The sequence below is a fragment of the Anabrus simplex genome, chromosome 1, assembly GCF_040414725.1.
Source record: "Anabrus simplex isolate iqAnaSimp1 chromosome 1, ASM4041472v1, whole genome shotgun sequence".
Taxonomy (NCBI): domain Eukaryota; kingdom Metazoa; phylum Arthropoda; class Insecta; order Orthoptera; family Tettigoniidae; genus Anabrus; species Anabrus simplex.
This window is the reverse complement of record NC_090265.1, coordinates 1691904306-1691924195: the sequence shown is the minus strand read 5'-3', so window position 1 is coordinate 1691924195 and position 19890 is coordinate 1691904306. Positions and strand designations below refer to the sequence as shown.

The 19890-nt window shown below is 40.2% G+C and overlaps 1 protein-coding gene across 1 annotated transcript in view; it reads right to left on the bottom strand.

Annotated features, from left to right (window-relative positions):
• Positions 1 to 880: 880 nt before the first annotated feature.
• Positions 881 to 19890, bottom strand: part of LOC136863782 (glyceraldehyde-3-phosphate dehydrogenase 2) — a 95694-nt gene continuing 76684 nt past the window's right edge. The window contains exons 6-7 of the mRNA XM_067140137.2: positions 17200 to 17394; positions 881 to 1088 (exon numbers count right to left, since the gene is read on the bottom strand). Of these exons, the coding sequence (XP_066996238.2) occupies positions 1022 to 1088; positions 17200 to 17394 (262 nt within the window). The 3' untranslated portion in view covers positions 881 to 1021. The remainder of the gene's footprint in view (positions 1089 to 17199; positions 17395 to 19890) is intronic.

The following is a 19890-nucleotide window of genomic DNA, read 5'->3' as shown; positions in this document are numbered from 1 at the left end:
CTCCTGTGTTGCTCTGGTACAAGCCTCCGTGTAGTCCCTCACTCTGTGAACCGTCGGCATCTCATTTCTGTAGTGAAGTCTTCTACAGTATTTATTTGTTGCGTGTGTGTTTTTAGGCTTTAAATCAGTGCGTACTTGTCTTGTGTTGAGTGAAAGTTGGTTGTATATTGCATAGTATTTGTGTGTGTTCTATTATTTTCGTACTGCACAGAAATTGGTACTGAAGATTTTGGAGTTGTGGTGTGCAGCGATACGTCATGGCATAACTTGTACTGTTAAAAAAATGGCCGTGTGATTTATTTGTGCTTGGCTTTGTTATTTGTTTGTTCTTAAGCGCATTTTAATCTTACCACTTTATTTTACGATCGCATTTAATTGTTACTGTTATTTTTGTCAGCGATACGGACAGCACGGTAGTACCCCGCGTTTCTTGGGGAAATTTATTAAATGTATCCCTCAACCCACGAGCCCATAAAAATATTATTTATCTATGTTCTGCCCCAATTTGCCTTACACTTCAGTACTGATGTTTTTTTTATGTGCCGTCATGTACCTCTGATTCCGTACAAACCAAAAATAGCCCCTGTAAACCTCCCGACACCTTTAGTTCATAAAAGTAATTTGCAGCTTAGTTTCTTCCACTTTTTATCTTGAACTTAAATACTGAATTTCACAAATTTATGTGCGGACGTTTCCCCGTGATACTGTTGTGCAGAGCCGTTGGCAACACTGTTGTCGTAAGAGCAATGCTGTTTTCTTAACATGGAACGAGCTATAACATGTGAAAAAGAGAAAAAGAGGTCCAAGGTTCTGTAATTGTCACATTTGGCTGTGGAACTCTTATGCAGGGGAACAAAAATGGATACGCAGCAAGTTTTTATTTTTACAGTACAGACTTTTCACAAACATATGTGATTTTACAGACAGGATTCTAAATTCTTAAAGTACATTGGACGATACCATAGCTGCAAATCAGTAATCGGCAATCACTCTCTTCAACGTCGCGCGTTGAGGATGATGCTCAGCTGCAATGCATGTGATTGATTAAATCAACCACTCGATGGGAATAACCACACTCGTTATCGTACCTGTGACAAGAAAAACAACATCAGTAAGTAGTTCGGTAAACAACTAACCACCAAATAAGCAATCTTGAAAATTCAAACTATATTCTGCACCCTGATGGCCCAGGCTTCATAGTGATTATTGATACAGCATTGGAACATTTCAATTCCACATTGACATACAGTTTTCGTTACCAGCAGATCGGTCGATGTGGCGTCATATTAATTTCACACAAAGGGTTGTATTTCCAGGATATAATTGGGGCACTCTGCACCCTAACAGAGAGTAGCTGGAAAAACCTAGCACTAAAATCATTCCTGGTCTAAGGAGCTTAGCGCTTGCGAGCCTGGCACGGAAAGTAAGCTGATGTTAGAGGAAAGCCACGAGACAAATTAACAATTCGCTGGAGTCATACGTGACAAAGGATGTAAATTCCTCTCATGCGTATTTTTGTATTCCAGAGAATTGAGAGTAACGTCTCCTACCGGCCTGGAAGCATATTCCCGTAAGGCTCGCCAAGCCTCTTGAGAGGGATAAATTCAAACGGCCGCCAACAGAATGGACCAATGGGAAAATTCTCTCTTGCACTATTATATGTTCACAGTGGTGCCATCCCAGATTCTGTGGGGGCATAATCCAGCTCTCTTTGCTATCAATGAAATATAAATTATTCAGATTACGGAGTAATGACGGTTAGTTGCAATTTTTGGAGTTCAGTCTCATAAAATACTCCAATAACTTTAATCGTTTAGCATATCGATTTCTGAGAATTTACCTTGGCTTGGTTGCCATTGGCTGGAGTGAAAGGACGCCAGGAAAGAAGCTGATTTTCCCGCGCAAGGGCAAGGACAAGAATTTTATAATAACATTTGATCCAATGATCGATCGTGGATCAAACTCTGTTCAGCAGGTTAAATTAACGTCCCGGACAAGTGCCCAAGATAATTCAGGCGAGCTGACACTGGCATGTTCGTATATTTGGACGGTTAAGCTAGGGCCTCTCTCCGTCGAGTCCCCCCTTGTCAAAGATACCATTTCTTATGTTAGGATCCCAGGCTACATTGTAGGTAGTTCTGGGATTGGTGCTAATCGAGGGGAACTTGGAAGTGACTATGAGGTTCCTTTGTATTCGCACCCACGACCCCCGAAATGGTCAGTGGTTCGGCCACGATCAGTCACTGTTCATCCACCGCAGGTTATTGGTTCAACCGCAGTGGGTCAGTGGTTGACCCCAATTGGTCATTGGTTCAACCATCAGAGTGGTCGGATGGCATTATGTAGTTTGTTTTGTTTTTCAGGTCTTGGTTTATAAATGACTTATAACTGATGTAACTTCAGCGCAGCAACAGACTTTGCATGATTTTGGTTAATAAATTGGTTTTCGCGCATTTGTGAAGGAAGCAGTTCCATTTTCTTTTTATTGTAGTTAGTTTGTCCTGAGCATGATGATCGATTATGTTGCTTACCTAGTCCTATCGTGGAGCCTCCCATCTCAGTAACCCTGTGATTTAGTGTGAGTGAGCCACTTACCCTTCTAAAAATTCTGAATGCCCTGTTAACCCCTCCCCCCCCCAGTACTATTACCTGAGCGCCTCGTAGGAAATATGTGTTTTTTGAAATTTATTTTCAGCTGTTATTTCTAATACGCCAGAGATGAACAATACACTCCAGAGATAAATGATAACACCGTCGGGGTCGGAAAAGCACAACAGTTGATGAAGGGAGGTTCGGTAGGATAAATGAAAGTGAGGAGCCTGGCACAAGTGGAGGCAACGCTGGAACTCAGCTAAGGGCACTGTGGTCGCCAACCCACATTCCTAAGTTGAGAACCCCTCGGGCCTTTTTAGTTGCCTGTTACGACAGGCAGGGGATACCGTGGATGTTATTCTACTACCCCCACCCACAGGGGGAAGAATTTGACGGAAGGTTGGGACATAATTTTTTTTTTTTACCTAGTAGAATTTTCGTTGTCCGCCTCTGTGGTGTAGTGGTTAGTGTGATTAGCTGCCACCCCCGGAGGCCCGGTTTCGATTCCCGGCTCTGCCACGAAATTTGAAAAGTGGCACAAGGGCTGGAACGGGGTCCACTCAGCCTCAGGAGGTCAACTGAGTAGAGGTGGGTTCGATTCCCAACTCAGCCATCCTGGAAGTGGTTTTCCGTGGTTTCCCACTTCTCCTCCAGGCAAATGCCGGGATGGTACCTAACTTAAGGCCATGGCCACTTCCTTCCCTCTTCCTTGTCTATCCCTTCCAATCTTCCCATCCCCCACCAAGGCCCCTGTTCAGTATACCAGGTGAGGCCGCCTGGGCGAGGTACTGATCATTCTCCCCAGTTGTATCCCCCGATCCAATGTCTGAAGCTCCAGGACACTGCCCTTGAGGCGGTAGAGGTGGGATCCCTCGCTAAGTCCGAGGGAAAGCCAACCCTGGACAATAAACAGATTAAGAAGACGAAGAATTTTCGTTTCTTGGTTTGGATTTTCACGAAATGGTTAACAGTATCACAGATTGTTTGCATCCTCACTAACAACCATCACTGTAGTACGTCGTCTGGAGCTTCAAGAGTGATTAGTTATAATGCAGGTCGGTTGCATTTAAATAGTGATTGTGTCACAATGCTCGTGATGGTGGTGGTGGTGGTGATTATTGTTTTAAGAGGAAGTACAACTAGGCAACCATCCTCTATATAACACTAATCAGAGGGAAAATATGGAAGGGGTCGACACTTCGAAAAATGAAGATATCGGCCAAAGAAAGACAAGGGCCACGAAGGGCGTGAAAATGAAAGACTCCCTAGCCCTCGCAAACCTAATAGCATCGGGGTCGGAAAAGAACAAGAGTTGACCAAGAGAGGTCGGATAGGATAGCTGAAAGTGAGGAGCCTGGTACAAGTAAGTGGAAGCAATGCCAGGACTCAGCTCAGGGCCCCGTGGTCGCCAACCCACGCTCCAACGTTCAGAGCCCCTGGGGCTGCTAGTGATGTAACCATGCATATATACTGTATATTGTATTTAAGCTGTTGGACATACATGTGATAGGACTGCGCAGATATTTCTCTTGAGATATATTGTGAGATATTATTTACATACGGAAGGGATTGTTGGGGTAGGAACTGTGTTTTACGTGATTTATGTCAAGGAAGGACGTTAGTGGGGTCAGCGAAATGTCCCGACTCTACTGGGATATTCATTCCCATCTAGTGTTGCGTAACCTGGCTAGATGTAGATGTCTCAACCGCATGAAGTCCTTGCTAAAAGTGAATGGCTTTGATCACTAGTCTACAGTTCTTCGAGTGATCATCGTATTTAATTTGTTCTGAATTTACAGGCCATAGATTGTCTTGACTCCCTTTGTATTTAATGTTTATTGTTAGTATTGGAAACATGGTTCGTGGTGTGGATAACAGCTGAGTGGCCTAGTAAGTGGTCTTGAGAGTCAGGATCCCAGTTACTATGGAATGGGAATGGGCATCCCGGATATATTCTGACTCATGACCCTCCTTGTGCTCAAGCGGCTAGGACTACACCATCCACGGGTGGTCCCTAACTCGTTAGACGAGAGATCCTCACTTGGACTATGTGTAAGTAAGGGTAGCATCCTGCTTCACAGAATTTTCACCGAGCACGCTCATTACGTTTTAAGCAAGCCTCGGACCTATGGGAGGAGTAACGGAGTCTCAACCCCATTTGACTTGGCGAACGAAATAAAAATCGATGGGGAGCTATTTATAATAATGGAGCTTATGGAAGAAAGAAAGTAGAGCTGGCTGAGTGAGCAAAGAGGATGCATCTGGATGTGTTAGGAGTTAATGGTATTCGGCTAAGGGGAGATAACGAGTAAGCGATAGGATGGGAGTTATCAATATTAATGGGGCGTATGGAAGAAAGAAAGAAAGAAAGGAAGAAAGAAAGAAAGAAAGAAAGAAAGAAAGAAAGAAAGAAAGAAAGAAAGAAACTATAACTGGCTGAATAAGCAAAGAGGATGCTACTGGACGTGTTAGGAGTTACTTATAATCGTGTAAGGGGATATAACGGGGAAGAAATAGGAGATTATCAAGTGTATTTCACGGGTATTAAAAAGGGAAGGGCAAAGTATGGAATAGGACCGTTCATCAGGAATACTATTGCACGCAACATAGTTTCTGATAGGTACGTAAATGAGCAAATTATGTGGGTAATTTGGCAGTTGGAAGAATTAGGACAAGAATTGTCTCAGTGTATTCACCATGTGAGGATGCAAATGAGGATGAAGTTGACAAGTTTTATGAAGCATTGAGCGACATCGTAGTCAGGGTCAACAGCGAGAATAGGACAGTGCTAATGAGCGATTTCAATGCGAGAGTTGGAAATAGAACCGAAGGACAGGAAAGGGTGATAGGCAAATGTGGGGAAGATACGGAAGCTAGTAGGAATAGGAAACGTATACTGGACTTCGCTGCTAGAACGGGATTAGCAGTTACGGATACATTATTCAAGCATAAGACTATTCACTGCTACACATGGGAGGGTAGGGGCACCAGATCCATAATAGACTATATCTTAACCGACAGGGAATTCAGGAAATCTGTTAGGAATGTGTGGATTTTCCGGGAATTTTACGATGATACGAACCACTATCTGATCTGTAGTGAAGCGTCTCTAGACCTAGGATAGTGAAAGTGAAATCTGTCTGCAGACGAATGAGAGTAGACAATTTCCAGGACGAGGAAATTAGACAGAAGTGCATGGGTATGATTAGTGAAAAGTTCCAAACGATGGAAAGTACGCATGTAGGTGGTGGTGATTATTGTTTTAAGAGGAAGTGCAACTGGGCAACCATCCTCTATATAACACCAATCCGAAATAAAAATGGTAGGGATCCGACACTTCGAAAAATGAAAATATCGGCCAAAGAAAAACAAGAGCCACAAAGGATGTGAAAATCATAGACTCCCTAGCACTCGAATGTTCTAATACTGTCGGGGTTGGAAAAGAACAAGAGTTAACCAAGGGAGGTCGGATAGGATATATGAAAGTGAGGAGCCTGGTACAAGTAAGTGGAAGTAATAACAAGACTTAGTTAAGGGCCCCGTGGTCGCCAAACCACGCCCCCAAGTAGAGAGCTCCTTGGGACTCTTTTATCCGCCTAGTACGACAGGCAGGGGGTACTGTAGGGGTGTTATTCTACCGCCTCAACCCACGCGGGGAAGCAAGCAGGTTCTGGATATATAAAGAGAATGGGTGGCATGCAGGGATGCAGTAGAAGAAACAGCAAGGATGTGCCTAGGAACAACTGTGTGTAAAGATGGAAAATCAGTGAACATCTTGGTGGAATGATGAAGTGAGAGCAGCTTGTTAACGTAACAAGAAAGGATATCATAAATGGCTCGAAACAAAGACTGACGCAGACATGGGATTTTGCGTAGATGAAAGAAACAGAGATAAACAAATATTTGTTGAATCCGAGAAGAAGTTGTGGGAAAATTTTGGTATTAGCCCAGAAAGGCTAGTTCAAGCAGCAGGGCAACTTTTCTGGACAGTAATAAGAATCTTAGAAAGGGAGGAAAAAATAAAATGAAAAATATTTCGGATAAATCAGGTGAACTCATAATAGATCGCAGGAAATCACTGGATAGGTGGAAGGAGTATTTTGTAAATATTCTCAACGTAAAAGGAAATCTTCCTGGCGACGTCGTGAACAACCCAGCTCATTGGGAGGAGGATAATTGTCTTGGTGAAATTACGGTTGAAGAATTGGAAAGTATGATAAATATACTCAATTGTAATAAAGCAGCAGAAATAGATGACATTAGATTTGAAATTGTGAAATATAGTGGGAAGGCAGGGATGAAATGGCTCAGAGAACAGGAAGCATTGCAACAACTATCGAGGTACTTCATTGAACAGTATACCAGGCAATGTGTTCACTGGGATTTTGGAAAGGACTGTGCGATCAGCTGTTGAGAGTAAGTAGGCCTAAGATGGAAACCAGTGTGGTTTCAGACCACAGAGGGGCTGGTCAGGTTCAGATTTTCAGTATGCGCCAGGTAATTGAAAAATACTACGAGAAGAATAGACAGTTAGGTTTACATTTCGTAGATCTAGAGAAGGCATATGACAGAGTGCCGTACTGGGGGACTATGGGATTAATGGTACGGTATGTTATTAAAATCAATAAAAGACATTTATGTTGACAATTGAACTGCAATGCGAATTGACGGTAGGGTGAGTTCATGGTTCAGGGTACTTATAGGGTTTAGACAAGGTTGTAATATTTCACCGTTGTTGTTCACATTATACATGGATCATCTGCTGAAAGGGATTAAGTGGCTGGGAAAGATTCATTTAGGTGAAAATGTGTTAAGCAGTTTGGCCTATGCTGAAGACTTTATCTTAATGGCGGATTGTGCCAAAAGTCCGAACTTGAAAATAGGTGCAATGAGTATGGCATGAAAATTAGCCTTTCATGAGGTTATTTCATGTGCCGGTAAATCTATCTACAAGTGACTGACATATTTGAACACCTTCAAGTATCACCGTACTGAGCCAGGCTCGAACCTGCCAATTTGAGCACAGAAAGCCAGCGTATAAACCGGCGGTGACGATATTTTGTCGACTTTACCCCAAAATGTCGCCGACGCTTTTAAGCCTAAAACCTCGCTCATTCGCTTCGTACGAGAGAGGACATTTTTGATAGCAAAAGTCCTGGTTCATTTACACAAAAGGTAGCGAAATATATGTGCCCTACTTCTAAACGAATGTTGGTAGAAGTCTTAATATGAGCAGTAAATGTATTTTGTGTTACTTAACTGCACCTTAACGCCGTCCTCTTGTATCACGCATTTCTCCCGTATTTATGCTTTTTGGGCTTTCTATTCTGTTAGAGGAAAGCATCGCAAGTATACTGTTGTATATGAGAAAGTTTACATGTAAGAATTTTAAACCATACCTATATCCACGCACTTTTAGAAGTCTCCTATGGCTATTTACATTGATGAGTACAGCGGAGTGAGCTTTTTGCCAAACAGCTGCGATTTCAACATGCTCCGCTCGCTACATTGATTCTCTCGCAGACGGTGGCGCCGCTGCTACCATTAGTGTATTATTTACTAAATCTATGGTTGCGGCTAGCTGCCGCGTAGCCTGTCACATACACCAGTGTCGTGAAGAAGGCAACACATCGAGAGTTAACCGACTTTGAGCGTGGGATGATCATCGGCTCACGGCGCATGGATCATAGCATTGCGGAGATCACACGCGAATTCAGGTTTCCGAGGTCAACAGTGTCGCGGGTGGATCTTCAATATCGCAGAGAGCCTTCACAGAACCATACTGGGCATTCGACGGGCTGCTGTGAGTCGCATCACCGCCCAGTTGAATGTTGGAAGTGAGGGACACATTTCTACCAGGGCTGTAAGGCGTCACCAGCAGACGACTAACTCTTATCCCTTTGCTGACACCTCGGACACAGAGCTCAACGACGTGCATGGGCTCGCAAACATCGGCAATGGACCATGGAACAGTGGCGGCGTGTGGTATGCTCCGATGAATCCCGGTTTCAGTTGTATCGAGCTGATGGGCGCGTAAGGGTATGGCATATGCCCCATGAAGCTATGGATCCTGCGTGTCAACAAGGTTGTGTCCAGGCGGTAGGTGGCTCAGTTCTGGTCTGGGCGGCGTTCTCATGGTCGCACTTAGGCCCCATTGTCCGGCTGCAGGGAGTGCTGACATTTGCAAGTTATGTGGACATTCTTTCAGACCATATGCATCCCTTTCTGGCCCTAGTACCCTCATGGAGATGCCTCTTTCAACAGGACAATGTGCCTTGTCACTGCTATGTGGTGACACGCAGGTGGTTGGAGGAGCACTCCAGTGAAGTTACGACCATGGATTGGTCCTCCAGATCTCCCGATCTTAATTCAGGCGAGCATTTATGGGATACTGTCGATGCTGGTGTACACTCCATGAACCCCGCACCAAATACACAAGACCAACTGTGGATAGCAGTGCAAGATGCGTGGGTCCAGATCCCTCAAAAACGATTCCAACACCTTGTAGAGTCCACTCCTCGCCGTATTGCTGCCGTTTTGAGGGCTCGCGGAGGAGCAACTCATTATTGACGATGCTTGTTGTTTAAAGGGGCCTAACATCGAAGGTCATCGGCCCCAACTCATTATTAACATCACATGGATTCAGGAGGTCAAATGGACTGTATCGCGATTGACCTGTCTAAAGCATTTGATAGGGTGGATCATGGGAGACTACTGGCAAAAATGAGTGCAATTGGACTAGAAAAAAGAGTGACTGAATGGGTTGCTATATTTCTAGAAAATAGATCTCAGAGAGTTAGAGTAGGTGAAGCTTTGTCTGACCCTGTAATAGTTGAGAGGGGAGTTCCTCAGGGCAGTGTTATCGGACCTTTATGTTTTCTTATATATATAAACTAGCAAGATACCCGTGCTTCGCTACGGTATTATACTGAAATTTATAATTGAATGCTTATTGTTTTAGATATATAATCTGCCGAAATTCGCGATCTGACTCGTTTTTTGCGAGAATCCACCAAAATTCCCGATCTGACTCGTATTCTATTAGATTACGGCACGTTTCCTCCCATTTTTCAATCTTCCTTTCCAGCAATCGATTCCGTACGTCCCGGTCTGTAAATCTTTGCCATCTCTTCCTATAATCATTTTTAATATGGATAAAATCCTTCAGAAGATACGGCGTGGTGTCATACTGGGTGCCTTGGCAGCACTGAACCCGCGGCTGGATTGCATTCTTAGTCATTGCCCATCCAGGAGCCGTTTCTAGTGCGGATCGCACATTTGACGACGGTCCGGACCATTATTATTAATATTATTATTATTATTATTATTATTATTATTATTATTATGTGTTGCTGGAATGAATGATGACAGGGAAAACCGGAGTATCCGGAGAAAAACCTGTCCCGCCTCCGTTTTGTCCAGCACGAATGTCACATGGAGTGACCGGAGTTTGAACCACGGAACCCAGCTGTGAGAGGCCGGCACGCTGCCGCCTGAGCAACGGAGAATCCTTCATTAAGGACAGCAAAATCAATTGGTCTCACCTCCTTTCCACTGCCGATAAATTTATTTACCCCCCCCCCCCCCCGAAAATATTTAAAAGAAGGCGTATTTCTTTAAGTTTAAAGGAGATTCCAAACACCAATGTTCACGTCTATTACCTCCAGTTTTGAGATATATGTATCCCCATAAAAATAATTCACTTTTTTCACTTCATTTCACACTGCTCCCTAAGTGAACTTTCCCGCAAAAAATACTTGTTTGTTTAATAGTAAAGGATCTTCTGACTACCAATTATCGCGACTCTAACGTCTTCAGTTTTTGATTTTTGTGTCCACATGAAAGGAATTCAACTCCTTTGCACTCCCGCCCCAAAAATGGTTTCTCCTACAAAACGCGTTTTTCTTTGTTTTTAAAGGAGATCCAAATACGAATTTTCACGTCTGTAACAACTTTAGTTTTTATTAGATGTATGTATTCTCATACAATTAATTTTTCAATTCTTTCACCCCCCCCCCCACTTCATTGGATTTTCCGAGAGTACGTGTTTCTTTACTTTTAAAGCAGATTGCAAATATCAAATTTCACGTCTATAACATCGTCATTTTTGAGATATCAGTAGCCTAATTAAAAGGATTCAACACCATTTTCAGTCACTTTTACCCCCCCCTCCACCCAAGTGGTATTTCCGAAAACTAAAAATACACGTTTCTTTATGTTTAATAGAGATAAAAAACCATTTTTCACATCTGTAACATGTTAAGTTTTTTTAGATTTACCATAAAAGTTCTCATTTAAAAATTTCACCCCTTTTGAGTTCCCCTTAAGTTGAGTTTCCAAAAACAAATCACCTATGTTTCTTTACATTTACAGGAGATTCCAAACACCCACTTTTTACGTCTGTAACATTTTACGTTTCCAAGATATTCTGTAGATATAGTCTTTCAAAAAATTCACCCCAATTTGTCACTCCTATTTAACCGCCATTAATTGGATTTTCCATAAACTAAAAAATACGTGTTTCTTTATTTTTAAAGGAGATCCCTTATACAAATTTTCAGTTCTGTAATATCTTCCGTTTCTGAGATATATGTATCCTCATTATAGGCATTCAACCCATTTTTCACCCTTTTACACCCCTCCTATTGGGATTTACAGGAAACAAAAAATACGCGTTTCTTTATTTTTAGAGGAGATTCTAACTACCAATTGTTACATCTGTAAATTTTAAAGTTTTAAGATGTAGACACACTCATTTCATAAAATTCACCCCCCTTTTCACCCCACAATATTTGAATTTTCCAAAAACGAAAAAATACGTGTTGCTTTACTTTTAAAGTAGATCCCAAATACCAATTTTCAGGTATGTAATATCTCCAGGTTCTGAAATATAAGTAGCCTCATTAAAGGCATTCAACCCATTATTCACCCTTTTACAGCCTTCCTATTGGGATTTTCCGAAAACAAAAAAATACGTGTTTCTTTATTTTTAAAGGAGATTCTAAATACCAATTTTCACATCTGTAAACTTTTAAAATTTTCATATGTAGATACACTCATTTTAAAAATTCACACCCCTTTTCACCCCCGCCCCCATTATTTGGATTTTCCAAAAACGAAAAATACCTGTTTCTTTATTATTTTTAAGTAGATCCCAAATACCAATTTTCAGGTCTGTAATATCTTCAGGTTCTGAAATATAATTATCCTCATTAAAGGCATTTAATATATTTTCACCCTTTTCCACCCTTCCTACTGGGATTTTCCGAAAACAAAAATATACGTGTTTCTTTATTTTAATGGAGATTCTAAATACTAATTTTTACATCTATAAATTTTAAAAGTTTTGTGATATATATAGATACACTCATTTTAGAAATTCACCCCCTTCTCACCCCCCATTAATTGGATTTTCCAAAAACAAAAAATACGTGGTTCTTTAGTTTCAAATGAGATACAAAACACCAATTTTCAGGTCTGTAATATCTTCAGTTTCTGAGATATAAGCATCCTCATTAAATGCATTCAACCCCCTTTTCACCCCTTTCCTCCTTTCCTATTAGGATTTTCCGAAAACAAAAAAATAGGTGTTTCTTTATTTTTAATGAAGATTCTAAATACCAATTTTTACATCTGTAAACTTTCAACATTTTGAGATATAGATACACTGATTTTAAAAATTCACCCCCCTTTTCACCCACTCATTAACTGGATTTACCAAAAACAAAAAAAGTACGTGTTTCTTTATTTTTAAAAGAGATCAAAAGTACCAATTTTCAGGTCTGTAAAACCTTTAGTTTCGGAGATATAAGTACCGGTATCCTGATTAAAGGCATTCAACCCCTTTTTCACCCTTTTCGCCCCTCCTATTGGGATTTTCTGAAAACAAAAAAATATGTGTTTCCTTATTTTTAATGAAGAGTCTAAATACCAATTTTTACATTTCTAAACTTTAAAAGTTTTGAGATATAGATACACTATTTTTAAAATTTCACCCCCCTTTTCACCCCCTTAGCGACGGAATATCCAAAAATCCTCTCTTAGCGAGCACCTACATCTTAATATGAATGTATCTCCAAAATTTCATTTCATTATGTCCAGTAGTTTTGGCTCGGCGATGATGAATCAGTCAGTCAGTCAGTCAGTCAGTCAGGACAAGCTATTTTATATATATAGATGATACGAGTAAAGGAGTGGACAGCAGGCAATGGTATGTTGATAAACGGGGCTAAAAGTCAGGTTGTGAGTTTCACAAATAGGAAAAGTCCTCTCAGTTTTAATTACTGCGTTGATGGGGTGAAAGTTCCTTTTGGGGATCATTGTAAGTATCTAGGTGTTAATATAAGGAAAGATCTTCACTGGGGTAATCACATAAAAGGGATTGTAAATAAAGGGTACCGATCTCTGCACATGGTTATGAGGGTGTTTAGGGGTTGTAGTAAGGATGTAAAGGAGAGTGCATATAAGTCTCTGGTAAGACCCCAACTAAAGTATGGTTCCAGTGTATGGGACCCTCACCAGGATTACCTGATTCAAGAACTGGAAAAAATCCAAAGAAAAGCAGCTCGATTTGTTCTGAGTGATTTCCGACAAAAGAGTAGCGTTACAAAAATGTTGCAATGTTTGGGTTGGGAAGAATTGAGAGAAAGAAGAAGAGCTGCTCGACTAAGTGGTATGTTCCGAGCTGTCAGCGGAGAGATGGCGTGGAATGACATTAGTAGACGAATAAGTTTGAATGGCGTTTATAAAAGTAGGAAAGATCACAATATGAATATAAAGTTGGAATTCAAGAGGACAAACTGGGGCAAATATTCATTTATAGGAAGGGGAGTTAGGGATTGGAATAACTTACCAAGGGAGATGTTCAATAAATTTCCAATTTCTTTGAAATCATTTCGGAAAAGGCTAGGAATGCAACAGATAGGGAATCTGCCACCTGGGCGACTGCCCTAAATGCAGATCAGTATTGATTGATTGATTGATGATTGATGACCTTTGACCACTCAGTGTAAATGTCGTAGAAAAATCACGCGATTATCAGCTTTTCCAATTAAGGCGGATAATTTTGTACTGCGCACGTAACATACAAAACTACTTAGTACGGCTAGACTTTTAAAAGGATATTTCTGTACCTGAGAACTAGACTATCTTAAGTCCAAATGGTAAGTTTAACAGTAGAACCAGAAAACGAAATTTTACTCGCAAATTTCCCTACAAGGTCGTAACAAAAGACTGAAATAACATTTATTTTACATTTATATAATCATAAGCACTTGTACTTCATACCGTGATGACGGGTTTTTGTTCTCTCATTTTTTAAATACTTTTGTGGACTTAAGATATCTGTTTGTCAGGATGTGGAGAGGACTTAGGATAGGAAAAAGACGTGTTAAACTATAAAATTATAGCACTAACTCCTTTCAAATTGACTTTATTATAAACATATAAAAATCACAAGGAAGAAAACATCAATAAAATTCAGTACAGCATTGAGCGCTACTGCGCTTATGTTAAAGTTTATAGATCATGAGCCAAAACTGCTAACCAGGCAATTTTTATTCCGAGTCAGGGTAGTCTCCTTCTTCAGTCTTGAGATTCCTGAACAAGTGATATTCTTCTGGAACCCACTTTAAGATGGTGCACAAATCCTTATACTTTTCTTTACTAATTGACTTCTTAACAGTTCTAATCACAGGAAGAGTTTGTGGAAAAGATGTCTTGGCACTTCTGGTATTCCTCCTCAAATTGACTTCTTTGAACATTTCATCCTGGAACGAGGTTTTGTACTGATAGGTGTATGGTTTGTCTTGTCTGGATCCAAACCATTTCAGAAATATGTGCGTTTTCTCCCAGGGTGTTTTTCTTCCTCAGAACAATCATGTTGCTGTCTTTGCTTGAAAAACCCAAGAAATCTTTGAAATCTGCCAAACACATTCTTTCAACTTTGATTTTTTCCCCACTTTCTTCTACTAAGTTTATCCAATCATTACAAGTAAAGATGTTTTGTGTCTCGATCCTTTTCTTCTTCCTTTCAATAATGCTGTGTACAGTATCCACTTCCATGTGGGTGTGCCCACGCAACAAGTACTTGTGGTTAATAACTTGTAAATTTTTCCATTTTGAAATAAGCCAGAAGTACATGATAATCATTTGATGATTTCTGTTCTGACCTGAGCAGTTATCTGACCAGACAGTGAGGATGTGAGTTTCATCAGTTAGATGATTATTTGCCCATTTCAAGAAACATGAAGCCATCTCATTTCCTCCACGGCCTCCACAGGTTTCATCATACATCATGCAATAGGACTGTCTTAGTGTGGAATCATATAGAGTATAGTTTAGTGTCCATAACTTCCTGAGGTAGTAGTACTCTGAATTTGTTAGATATGGTGTCGGTAAACATTTTTGTAGGTCCACCATTACGACTCTCTCATTTTCGCCGCAAGTTTCCTTGTCATTTGCTTTCATCTTGTAGCGGCGGGTGGCTTCTTCCAAGTGCTCTTTCTTCCTTTTCATAATTTCATATATCTCATGTTGTGTGGACGATTGTTGGTTTATCTGGATATTATATTCATCGCACTTGTCACACGTATCGTTATCTGGCAACTTAAAAGCGATGTTGTACTCTTCATTGAATATTTTTCGAAACAACCATTCTTTTGCTGCTATTTTTCCTTCCTTGGTACATTCTTGGCAGTATAAAGAATACATTTTTGATAGATTCAGTTCACTTCCTATGTACTTCCTCTTCGTTCGTTCCCTGCTGTAATGACTCTCATAAACTGGATATCTGTCTATATGTGCTCTAATGTCACGACAAAGCTCTTCTGAGGTTTTATTTGATGGCGTGTGTTTACCTCTTCCATCAACTTCAATCATACCACATCCACTGGACTTTTTCAATGCAGTTTTCACCATTTGAATACTTATCCCCAGTGTATTTAAAAACATTCCTTGACAAACGGGGATTTTATTGTTTGACACGTTTAAATGATAAATATATGTTGCTGTTCTTTGCCGTTGTGTCTCATGACATCGTGGCCTATGCCTTATAACTGGCTTTTCCTCCACAAGGGAAATAATGTACTGTCTCTTAAGGTCCCAACTCTTCTCTGCGCTCCAAAATTCATTAAATATTTGCTGTCTTTCAACCTCAGTTACCTTTGTTGAACATTTCATTCTGCAGTTTCTACATTCAGAACGAAGAACACGCTTACCAACTAACTTACCAGCTGAAGAGACACATTCTTCTCCACCTAATAACTTTACTTTCCTCACATTCTTCTTCCACAAAAGAGTATTTCTTTTCCTTTTCCTACAACCATTCTGATTATTTTCAAAATCTTCAACTTCATCTTCAGAATCTGAGTACGGAACCAATCTAGCACCAGTTGTACAAGAGGGGAGCAAAAATGTTCCGCTCTCTGTTTGCTTGACGTCACAAACAGAAGAAAGGGCACTGGATGGGGTATCATTAGAGTCACTCTCCAACGAATGCTCTTGTGGGGGCTGTGATCTCTTACTAGAACTAGCCACAAGCCCTTGAAAATTGGCACTGCATTCTATTTCACTCTCTTCAGCAACAAGCTGCGGGTAAATAGGCGTGGAGACTTGATCATTGTAACCTACGTCAGTGCAATGCGAATTCACTTTAACACATTCTAATTGAGTGTACACCTTGTCTCCACTATCTTCTTCGTCCTCTTCTTCTACTTCACAAAATCGGGCCTCGTAACAGTAGGGGCCTGCGGACCAAAAATATTTTTAAACTACTATCCAACAGATAAAAGCACACGCAGGAATAACAGTTCTTGAGCACATTGCATTGGCTCTTGAAAACAAATACAGTATAACCTTTCATGATTATAAAGTGCGGTGAACTTAATACTTACTTCCACTTTTTTTTATCTACTTGTAGATTCATAGAAGGAAAGGCAGTTTCTGTTCCCTTAAGCTCATTGTCATTGTCATTAGACCCTGTAAAAGAAATTGATTAACAAGCTAATTACTGTGAGGCTCATAAAGAGGAAGACTCTTTCCTAAAACGTCAAAAAATTATTTTTCAATATCTGTAGAGCATAGAAATAGAAATATATTGTACTAATCAACATTATTCTTACCTCCTGGACACTGGTTTAGCTGCAGTGCAAGATCAACCAACATCCGTCCACGGCTCATTGCTCCTTATGAATGAAACCGAGCAGAACATGCAAAACAATGGTAATATTCCCGCCTAAGTCAACAAAATCCTTGTCAATAATGTGACTTGAACTACAATGGTAACACAAAATTTCAAAGCCAAACTATCTTAAACGGACTTAGGCTATCGCAAGTTATGATTTGCTTAGAACCAAAGTATCGTAAGTGGACTTAGGATAAGTTGGCTCACAGGATTCTCAGGACTAAAGATTATATTGACACTGCTAATTCGTAAAATTATTGTTTTACAAGACTTAACATAGTCTGGCTCAATAAAGCGCTCTTTCATCATCTACACGCCGGATTATCTCAAAAAGGCAAAAAATGGACTTAAGATAGTCTGGTTCTCAGGTACAGATTTAGGCCAGTGCTACTGTTAGTTAAATTGGAGTAAAATGTTTAACTTACCAAGAAATCAATTTAACGAATCGATTGCTCAGTGGTATTCCTGCTTTAGCGTCGAAAACCGATGAACATGTACTTCCTATAAAATCAGAAGATACCACCTCTTCGTCTGTGTAGCCGAGGATGCCTTTCAGGGCTCCCTCTGAAGCCTGCTTGATCTTCGCTTTAATGTCGTCGTACGAAGCATCACATTTTAGCCTGAAAAATATAGATTAATGAAATGAAAATATATTTACAAGGAAGAACATGTTTCTCTTATTGATACAGTCAATTTCTATTGCAATTTAGCCTCACTAATAATTGCAGCGTTACGCAATTATCGTTAACGGTTCAAGTCTATATGGTCTGACACCGTGGATAGCCGGTACGAGCCCCGTTGGTCGAAAATATTTTAACCATCAGAATTTTGGCCGGCAGGGTAGGAGAGGTGTTGATATACAATTTTTAACCACTAGATTGCGTGACAAAATCCTGGGTTAAATTCCAAGCCTCCCCGCAGTGTTCATATGGAGTGAGGGCGTATGACGCTCATAATGGTGATTCGTCCATCGGATGGCGACGTTAAGCCTCGAGCAGTCCCCTTGGTGCTATTCGTCGACAGGAGTAGGCTATGTGCCGGCACCGAGTTTCATCAAACATTCCATTCATTTCATCTCATTAACATCCCTGTTACTTCATGCCCAACCCCGTAGAGGAGAGGGACAAGGGCTGGACATACCACCAATTGCAGCATTATTTAGAAAAAAAATCAACAAATTCAGTACGATTTTCATAAGAACCGTTTTGTTAGACTGGTATTATGTCAACGCATTCATTTTCATCAATGATAAGTTTGCGTTAATTTACAGCGATGGTGGTAAGTGCCATTTTAAGGGCGAAGACACAAAGTCTGCCATTACGAGGCCTAGGGACTATGACGAATTTAGTATTGTAACTAATACCCCAGCCTGGTATTAAAGAAACTTCACAGCTGTTAAAGAAACTTCACAGCTATTCTAAGAGCACGTTTAGATGCAGGAGAAAGTAGGCTAAAGGACCATTGCTTGAGTTGTGATAAAAATCCTTGTTCCATAAGTTGGAATATCCAAAACGAAACCGTGATTAAAAGAAACATAGCTTCCTGCTTTGAAGAGTGCAATTTGTTTCTTTGTTACAGCAGATGAGACTAGTGAAGTGTCAACAGCTGAACAACTTTTTCAATATGGGATATGTGTCTACAGAAATCCTTCAACATGAACACAAAATAACTATGAGATCAAGGGTATGATCGGGTGGCTGCCATGAGTGGCTAAGCAAACATTCTTCAAAGTCATGCATAATATGCATCTTATATCCACGGTGTTTCCCACGGTTTAAATGTTCCATCAATAAAAAGATTGCTTTATTAGATTTGAGAATGTCTGACCACCGCCGTCTCAATCTCTATATACAGAATTGAGACGGCGGTGGTCTGACAGATCTTCAATACTCCAAAACGTCAGCTGGATTTATAGTACTGGTTAAATACTGTAGTTTAACACTTCCGAAAGCCGTATCCCGACTAAATGGATACAGAGACATGATTCAGTCTTGACAATGGTTAAACTCCTGCTCCCCATTGCTGAAACGTTGGAAGATATAAAAATGTGGGATAACAGAGACTCTTCATCAAATGTGAACATTCTCTTACAATACACCAGACGGAGTTAATTTACCCTCTGCTATCTTGAGAGAAAATTCTCAACAACACCTTATTAATGAGCAAAAAGATCTAAAGTATAAATATTGAATTATCATCAGCAGTTACACTTGCTGAAAAATCTCAAGCATGTACTGTTGAATACAAGATAAAATGTAAATGCTAACTGCAGGAATGGCGTTGAAAAAGCAAATGGATTAGCTGAATATCTAGGTGTGGCAATGAACATGGCATGAGTGGTGAAACATCAAACTGAAAGTTCAAATATAAAAAGTTCTAGAGTAGAAGAATACTATCAACGAAATATTTACTTGTCTTAGCTTGTTAATTTAGTAAATGGTATTTCGGAGACATTTCTGATTTTCTAGTCATTCAGACATCTTCTTCCTTCATCAAAGTCTGCCACAGAAGAAGATATGGTGCAGTTTATTAAGCTAGCAGACTTCTACAAAGAGGATGTGTTCACTCAAAACTCCAAAATATTAGCAGCAGAAATTCGGCTATGGTATCAATTTTATAACGCTAAAAAATGTGACACAACTAACTGGGATTAATGCCCTGAATAAATGCCAGAAGGATATCAACCCAAGTATCTTCAATGTGATGAGGAAATTATCTGTCTCTTCGAGTGGTATAGAGAGAGATCCTTCTCTACATGATTCCAGATCAAGATTTACTTCAGGAATACAATGGTCTAACGCAGATTAGTGAACTTACAAATCTTCTCATCAACAGGGGTGTTCAAGTAGATGCAGAGGAAGTAATTTATTTCATTCAAGAACAGTGTTGAAGGAGACCGGATGTCGTTCTTTAAATATAGAAACTGAGAATGACTTTGTTTATGGCATAATCTTTGAATTTTATGTCACTCACAAAAAGAGATTAGTTCAGGTCATGTGTTTTAAAATTTGATAGATTCATATTTTATTGCATACAATCTCAATGGCGGCTGGTGATATCTGAAGCTGGGTGAGGCATCAAAATGTTCAATATCACATTTTTATACGATAAGCTTA